At 39.3% G+C, this 9374-nt stretch overlaps 2 protein-coding genes across 7 annotated transcripts in view; both read left to right on the top strand.

Moving 5' to 3' along the window:
• LOC106090092 (nuclear pore complex protein Nup154) overlaps positions 1 to 4494 on the top strand; it is a 257128-nt gene extending 252634 nt beyond the window's left edge. For both annotated transcript variants that reach the window (XM_059360325.1, XM_059360326.1), the window contains exon 2: positions 212 to 4494. In XM_059360325.1, coding sequence (XP_059216308.1) covers positions 212 to 4390 — 4179 coding nt within the window. In that variant the 3' untranslated portion in view covers positions 4391 to 4494. The remainder of the gene's footprint in view (positions 1 to 211) is intronic.
• LOC106092403 (uncharacterized) overlaps positions 1 to 9374 on the top strand; it is a 166615-nt gene that overhangs the window by 128726 nt on the left and 28515 nt on the right. The gene's annotated exons all lie outside the window — the stretch shown is intronic.

Consider the following 9374-nt stretch of genomic DNA (forward strand, 5'->3'; position numbering starts at 1 on the left):
CACACACACTGACGCACCAACGCATTAGCAAATACAAAAAAATATACAGTATAAACAGATGTGTTATAGCTGTCAAAAACGCGCGAGGCTTTGCCGGGTTGACTTTTAATAAATTTTGATCAAGAGAATTGTTTGTTTTACCTAAAATCACTGAAATACTAAAGAAAACTCATAGTAATATTTGTTTTGTTTTGTCTCCAATAACATCTAGACGTTTAATAAAAGTAATAAAATGAGTGGTCAAATTGAACTGTTGGATTTTGCTGGTAACATGTTTGAGAAATATGATTCCATTGATTTGGCCGCTCCCGGTCTGCTTGAGATGACTGGGATAAATCAGCATGTTATGGCTACAGCTAGTGGTTTGAATGATAATGACTATCAAACACTTGCGAATCTCTCCATGGGCCACAAACAATTGAATCAGTTGCAGACGATTAGCAAGATTCCTATACCGCCGGAAATTCTAGAGCATTTCAAACACATCAAATGTCATTGTATGATGGGCTTGTTTCCGGAAATTGGCAGAGCCTGGTTAACCATCGACTCGGAAATATATATCTGGACATACGAGCAGACACGAGATGTTGCCTACTATGATGGTCTAAGTCACTTAATTGTTAGCGTTGGCCTGGTCAAACCAAAGGCAGGAGTTTTCATTAATGATATCAAATATTTATTAATTCTGACAACTCCCATCGAAATCATAGTTCTAGGAGTTACATTTGGAGATACCACTAAAACTATATCGTCGCCCATGCGAAATATACAGAACACCGCCACCTTTGAGGAGATGCAGCTGATGAACAAACCCATATTCATTTTGAGCACGGACAATGTATCCATCAATACCGTTTTGGGTACTGAAAATGGTCGAATATTTCTGGGTGGCCGAGATGGCTGTTTATATGAGATATCCTATCAAGCAGAATCCAGTTGGTTTGGAAAGCGTTGCAAGAAGATAAATCATTCACAGGGCATTGTTTCGTATATTGTGCCAAGTTTCTTGAAAGTATTTTCAGAAAATGATCCCATTGTTCATTTGTCCACCGATAAAAGTCGCAATTTGCTGTATGTCCTAACGGAAAAGGGCTGCATAGAAGTATGGGACATGGGTCAAGATTTCAACGCAATGCGTCGTCTAACGAAGGTAACTCAAAACGAAATTGCACAAAGTGCCAGCAATATCATTAAGACCATAGATCCTGCAGTCTTGAAGCCCATCAAAGCCATATGCCCCTTAAACAAAGAGGAGGGACAAAGTCTTAATCTATTGGCTGTGACACAATGCGGAGTGCGGCTATATTTTGCCACCACACCATTGACTAATTTGCAGCATCTTCAAAGCCCTAGTAGCCAGGAGCAAAAATCTCAAATGACCCTGCAAAACAATTCGCCAACAAAATCATCATCCGACATATGTACATCGCCTAGCCCTACATCTTCGCCAAATGCCACGTCTATGTCTACGCCAATGGGTTTGTATCTGTTGCATGTGCGTCTGCCTCCGGGATATACACCCAATACGACTATCAACAAGCCGAGGCAGGTACATTCGGCCCATTACAATGAAGGAACTTTGCTTTTGGTGGCCACCTCGCAGCAAGACCAAGACATTTTGTGGTCCATTAGCTCAGCACCTTTTCCACATCGAAATTACCTCACCGAGTCTACTACGGTTATACCTTTGGATGGCATTGTCTGGAGTTTGGCTGAAATGCCCAATCGCTCTAGTGGTCAATTGCAGTCCATACTGCGAAAAGCGCAGAAGCCGGAAAAGGTGGTAATGTTGACAAATCAGGGAGCCCACGTTATAGCGTTGCTCAAGCCCATCGATATACTACAGCAATTGTTAATATCTTGCCATGGTCCCCATCATGAGGCTGTGAAGTCGTTTTTCCAAGCCCATGGGGAGCGAGAAGCTTGTACCACAGCCTTACTTTTGACCTGCTCAGAACAATACCGAGGCACTGATTTGGCCATGTGGTCGGCCCAAGCATTTCTGCTGTACGGTGGCGAACCCAAATTGTCTAGCCAAATACAAATGATGAACAGAGGACCCAGAGATTTGCATGGAAACCGATTATATTTAAACAATACCACGGCGTACGATAATCCACTTCATTCCCCGCAAATGTTCATGTCAACTCCCTTGCCTAACATGAACTGTGGACCCAATATGAACCGCCTGTTCGATGTTTGCAACCAGTCACCACAAAGTGGTTCGGGCATAGCTCCGGCAGGCAATGATATGCCCATTATTATATACTCCTCAAAACACGACAGCTTGTACGTATACATAGCTCGCCTGTTGCGTCCCATTTGGAAGGTTAGATGCGTGGATGGTAATCTAAACAGTTCGTTAACTCAGATAGACTCGGCTATGATTTTGGAGGATTTGTATGCCATTCGGCAATTTTTGGAATCCAATTCGGTGGGTGACCTCTCCTGCACGGTGCGTTCGTACAGCAACCAAACCACCATGCCCACTGGATACAACAGCCTGCATCATATGATAAACCACACCAACGACCTACAAGCCAACACTAATGAACAAGCTCAGGCGGAGGAGAAGCGTTCCCTGACAGCTCTGATACATTTTATAAAACACACCTGTGAAGTATTGGCCTTGTGGAAGGTCTTGAGTGAACATCAATTTCACTTTCTGGCTAGTCAACTGCAGAAGGACCAGCAGTCTGTATTGCAGAGTTGCACATTCCGTGATTTGATACTATCACGTTCGGAGCTGTGTGCCCTGCTAATTGTGGCCCTCATCAATAGCTACTTGAAGGACAATGCCTCGGTTAGCACCATATCGGCAAAATTGCGAGATGTTTGCCCAAACCTCTATCGCCATGAGGATGCCGTGTCGTTTAAGGCCACCGAAATTTTAATGAATTCCAAGAATTGTTCCATTGTGGAGGAGAAGCAGGAAAAGTTGCGCACCGCTCTGCAGCTATGCAAAGATGCTGCCCCCAACTTGCCCTTGCAAAATATTTGCCAACAATTTACTCTGTGTGGATTCTATGAGGGGGTGATTGAATTGACCTCTACGTGTGCCTCCAAAATAGATCCTGAAGAATATGGCATGCATTTCTACCAGAATGGAGAGCCAGAGGATGATCGGGAGGGTTATGCTGCATATGCAGCTCGTCTTAATTGTTATAAAGAAGTTCGACTTATGCTAGACCATGTCTATCAGTCAGTGTGCAACAATAATGCGAATCAGGACTTTTTACGCAACACCTGTGGTGGTGGAAAGGAGGCAGCTAACTCGCACTCTCAAATAATGGAAATTGTGACCATGGCTGTGCAGGTGAAGGATCCCCTCTTACATGTTTGTGTTTATGAATGGCTTATGGTACATGATATGCTCTCGGAATTGCTTTCGCTAACAGAACAGTCTTTGGGAGAATTTTTACGCCGCAATGTGGTACGCAATCCAGACAACTTCAATTTGATAGACCTGCTATGGAAATATTACGAAAAGAATGGCTATCATGCCCAGGCTGCCCGCATCTTGGATAATTTGGCTTCCGCGGCAAGTGCTGGCATACCTCTGCAGCAACGTATTGAATATTTAGCCAGAGCTGTGATATGCATGCGAAATGATGGCGTTGGCTATTCCATTTCAAATGGTGTGCTACTCAAAGAGCTAGAGGATAAACTGGAAATAGCCCGAGTCCAAAAGAATGTCCTTGATGCTGTTACATCTTTGGCCAACATAAATCCAGAGGCAGCCAAAGCTGTGGATGATCTTAACAAATATCTATTTGACATTACCCAGCTGTATGAGAATTATGCCGACCGTTTCGATTTGTGGGAATGCAAATTGACCATACTCAATTGTTCGCATCACAATGATCCCCTGCTCATAGAATCGGTGTGGAATCAAATAATCGACAATGTAGTCAAAAGTGCCAACACAAGACAAGAACAAGCCACACGTCTGTTTTCGAAAATCGAATCACTTTTCAAGGAATTTGGAGAATCCGGCCATTGTTTCCCCCTAGCCTTTATCATACGTGAATTGGAAATAAAGGCTTGTCAACTAAGGCTGCCCGAGGGCATAGTACCCGACAAATTGGCTGCCCTGAATATCGACATTGAACTACTTATGGAATACTATTCGCGTATGATTTCCATAAATGAGCGAATTTGGGCTAATGAGGGCAACGAATGGCATTTGGTGCAATCCTCCATAAGAGTCATTACTTTGCTGTCGAGTAATGCACACACCATATGGTCCAGATCACGACGTCGTGTTATTGGCAAAGCTCAAGATATGGTTTCAGTTTGTCTGAATCTATGCTATCAGAAGCCGGGAACCGAGCGCATGCAACAGACCCTTAAAGAACTGCAATGTAGCCTTCAGAGGAATCTACCATAATTATTTTTATCAATAAGAACTGTCAAATAATTGTAATCACTAATTTCGTTTAAATAAAAAAAAAGACTTTTACATTTAACAAAAAAAAAACAAAATATTGGGTTCATATTCTACTAAAAATATTATTTTTTGTTTTATTTAGATTCCATTGCAGGGTATTGTCCGGCTATAAAATTTTCGTTTAATGCTTTCTATTCAAAGAATAGCACAGCAAAGAACTTTCAAAAGTAAGCAAAATGTGTTATGTTGCTAAATAAGATTTTAAGATCAAAGAAAAAAAAAAGTGCAAACAAACAAATAAAATTTTGATAAATTGGAAAGAGTACAAAGTAGACTCGACCAAACGAAGGTACACAAAGTTGCTTACGTGTGCTACTTTCCGCTTTTCCTATGTCTGTGGGCATAGCAATTAATGTGCAGTTGTGAGTACATGACCACATTCCTACTGTCCCTATCTACACTTCGTACAAATTCCTTTAACTTTGGCAAAATTGTCTATAAAAATATTTTGACAAATTTTCATTTCATTAAAAAAGGAATAGAGTTTATCAAAAACATTTTGACAAAAAGTTTTTATAGTGTTCTACGGAAATGCTCAAGCCTATTGATATACTGCGGGCCTTGTTGGTTTTTTTTTTATTACATTAATAAAATGAAGTGAAATGAAATCATTTTTACAAGCACATTGGGAGCGTGAAGCAAGTACTACAGCTTTACTTTTGACCTGCTCGGAGCAATACGAGTGCCGTGGCACCGCCAGCCCAAGCCTTTCTGCTGTATGGTGGGGAGCCAAGATTGCCCAGCCCCATGCAAATGTTGAACCGAGGGCCCAGACAGTTGTATGGAATCCGTTTATTTTTAAACAATACCACGGCATAAGATAATCGACCTCATTTCACCCAAATGTTTATGTAAACTCCCTTTTCCAACATGAAATTTGGACTCAGTCACCACAAAGTAGCTCTAAGAAATTTCATCTGAAGACATCATTTGTAAGAAAATTTTTCACGACACAATTTCTCAGAAATGTCCTCAAACATTTTTTTCTTTTTCGCTAAAGAAATGGTTTCTAAGAAATTTTCTCTAAAGAAAAAATGTTCTGTAAAGGCAATTTTCTATGAAAATCTCTACGGGCAATTTCTTCAAAACCAAATTTTCAAGGGCATTTTCTTCAAAACTAAACTTCCAAGAAATTTTCTCTAAAGAAAAATTAAAAAATAATTTCTAAAATATTTCTGTAAAGAAAAAAATGCACTTTACGTCCAATTCAAAAAAAAAATGTTGAGAAAAATTTCCATAGAAAAAAAATTTTCTATAAAAAAAAAATTAAAAAAAAAATTTTTGACAAAATTTTCTACAGAAATAAAATTTTAACATAATTTTCTACGGAAATTAAATTTTGACATTTTCTATAGAAATACAATTTTCTGTGATTTTATTGTGCGCTGTAAAGGAAAAGTCGATTGTTTTGTTTCAAAATGTAATTATTTTCAAATGTGTAAAAGTTTTTTATTTTTTGCAAAATTACTTGTTTGTCAAATTTATAGTTAAAACCTTGATGAAGATCACCGGCGGTGGCCGAAATATTGGTAAAAATTACAAATGAAACAATTAAATAAAACACAAACACCTGTTTTTTTGTAAATTGTTCGATGACCTCGAGCCAAACCAAGAAGACAAAGTTATGAAATACAATTTTGACAAAATAATACACAAATATTTAACGTTTGTATACCCACCACCGTAGGATAGGGGGTATATTCATTTAGTCATTCTGTTTGCAACACATGGAAACATCAATTTCCGAACCTACAAAATATATCTTTTTCGGATTGTCGTAAAATTCTAAGTCGATTTAACGATGTCCATGTGTCTGGCAGTTTTAATCACTCTACAGCCTTAAAAAATTGAGATATTGAGCTGAAATTTGGCACAGATATGTCTTTTTGATGCATGCTGGTTAAGTTCTTGAACAGGCCAAATCGGACAATATTTGGATATAGCTGCTTTATAGACCGATCTGCTGATAAAGAGTCTAATACCCATAAATGCTCCATTTTTTATCCAATTTCGCTGAAATTTCAAACAGTGAGTAGTTTAAGGCTTCCCGACATATGGTTCGGATCGGACTATATTTTTATATATGTGCCATATATACCGATCTGCCGATAAAGGGTCTGAAGCCCATAAAAGCTTTATTTAAATTTGAAACAGTGGGTTATTTTAAGCCTTCCGACATAGGATCCAAATATGGTTCGGATCGGAGTATATTTAGATATAGCTGCCATACAGATCGATCTCCTGATAAAGGGTCTGAAGCCCTTAAAAACTTTATTTTTTTTATCCGACTTCGCTGAAATTTGAATCAGTGCGTATTTTTATGCTTCCCAAGATCCGACTCAAATATGCTTCAGATTGGACTGTATTAAAATATACATGTCATATAGACCGACATGCCGGTTAAGAGTCTGAAACTCATAAAAACTTTATCTATTACCCGATTTTGTTGAAATTTGAAATACAAAATTCAACAGTGACTTATAATTATTAGACCACTCAACGTCAGTGCCGAATTTGGGTGCATAAGTTATCCAATTTTCACCGGATTGTGACGAAACTGGGTTTACATATATACCCGAGATGGTGGTTATACAAAGTTCGGCCCGGCCGAACCTAATGCCTTTTAACTTGTTTCTTTTATTTCTTCCCAATATTTCAGTAGACTCCATCTACCCAAGGCGTATTTAATAAGGTGGTCGCATCGGCGAATGAGATGCCAAACTTTGTAAATAAAGGCGAAGAAAATTCGATTCGCCCTGACAAACTTGCTTCGACCAATCAGAGCAAGAAGAAAGAATTTATTAATTTTTGAGTATGTGAGCAAGAAATAACAAAATTAAAAATTCCAATTCCAATTAGCTCCAGAGGCTTTACCCTCAAAACCACCAAGATGGCAGGTTTTAATAGTTTTCATTAGGTTTATTATAGCCGTAGATAGATACAGAGTGAGTGCTGATGTTGATAGGGATAATTAACGGATACTAACAAATGGCTCAAATATGAAGATTGTGCTTAGAGCTCAATCACAACAAGGAGGGGTTGTGTACCCCTTTTTGGCCCATGGATATCTTTGGGATTTTCAGGTCGTTTGAAAAGGAGGGTTTGAGTTATTGGGTACGACGATGACATTGTTGTTGTTGTAGCAGTTTGTTGTTTTCTATCTTTCGTTTGCTTGACCCAGATCCCTCTGCGTCCAGAGGGATCTGGGTCTTAGTCGAGTGGGTCTGGCTGGGCAGTTAAATAGGTATGTATGGCGGGTGGTTACAATGGTTACAATCGGGACATACATCTTGCACGACGGCATCAATTCTTGCTCTGTAAGAATTGAGGCGGCTGCATCTGCCGGAACGTAATTGAACCAGAATTACTCTGAGCAGCACGTAAATCGGCGAAAGATCAAGTTGGTACTTTTCACTAATACTAGTTAACTTAGTATGTTCAGGGGCCTGTCCTAGATATGATGAAGCTGCCGCTCTCACTACTTAAACTCCTGAAAAGCTATTGAGATGTCAGGACTTTGACCCTGCAGGGGATACAAGGCGGACTTGTGTCCCCGGACTGAAATTGTGGGACCAGGGGCAGGATTATGCCTACACAAATACCTATTTTCCTGTCTAAATCATCTTCATAGTTCTTTCACCATTCTTGAATGCTATAGCTTTAAATGGCATATTGGAGAGAACTTCTCCAGACCGCCTGACCAATTTTTCATGCATGTTGGCTCCTAATCTTCTTCATTCTAATGTCTGGCATTGTAATGACCTAAATTTTATCAGTGTTCTTCTGCGCTTTTTGAATCCTTTTCGGGGGCGACACAATGGACCTAAGTTCCCTGAGTGAAGTTGATAGTGAATGGGGTTTTTAGACGTGTGTCATTACATTCCTTAAGTTTAAAAACTATAACAGCAGCAAAGACAATTTATGAAATATTCATATTAAAGTTTTTATTTTTGTAAGGCGAATTCAAAATTAAACTGACATACCAATTTCTCTAAGGTGGGTTGAGGCGGCCACCTGATAAATACGCCTTGGATGGGAACTTTCAATTGAAGTTGTCAATGTCAGTTGCTAAAAATAGGATTTTTCGGCAACCGCTTTTTTGTAGTTGCTCTCAAGATATATTCATTTACAGGTAGGAGCAGATGCCCAACAACCAAATCTTGAGTGCACTAGCTGTCAAAATCAGTGATTAAATATGTTAAAAATTCGCGCCATTTTTCGTTGTTTGTGTGTGTTAGGGTTCTTAACTAAATTGCACACACACACACACACAAGCAAAATTCGTTGACAGATAGTGCACTTGGCGGGAAAAAATTGTACTCAGTTGTTTGCTGCCTGCAGGTTATATTCATTTACAGGTAGTGGCCGTTGCCCAACAACAAAATATTGAGTGCACTATCTGTCAAAACCGGTGATTAGTGCAACTGTGATTTTTTGTATGCTACTAGTTTGCGCCATTTTTCGTTGTTTATGTGTGTCATGGTTCTTAACAATAATACCCACACACAACCAAAACTCATTGACAGATAGTGCACTTGGCAAGAAAAAGAAATTGTACTCAGCTGTTTACGTTACATTACCTGGTAATTATGTCATGACTACCTGGTTATTTTATCATGCATAAAACCCCGTTTACATTGCTCATTAAATCCGGGTTTAGGCTCTCGTCAGCTGATTTAATAAAGGGAAAACAAATGATCGAGCCATTTAATCCGGATTTAAAGAGCAGTGTAAACGGGTTTAAGCTAGCGAACCCGCTAGACGGGTAAATAAAAGGACCAAAATGCCGCACTGATATTTTATCCAGAACATCTGGGACCGAATTACCGCCTATGTGATCGAGTACGCTTTTGTATCGAATGAACCGTATTCGAAAGCTGTCGTATCGAACATTTTCAAATGGATTGTGGCAAAACAAATACAC

The sequence above is a fragment of the Stomoxys calcitrans genome, chromosome 1, assembly GCF_963082655.1.
Source record: "Stomoxys calcitrans chromosome 1, idStoCalc2.1, whole genome shotgun sequence".
Classification (NCBI taxonomy): Eukaryota; Metazoa; Arthropoda; class Insecta; order Diptera; family Muscidae; genus Stomoxys; species Stomoxys calcitrans.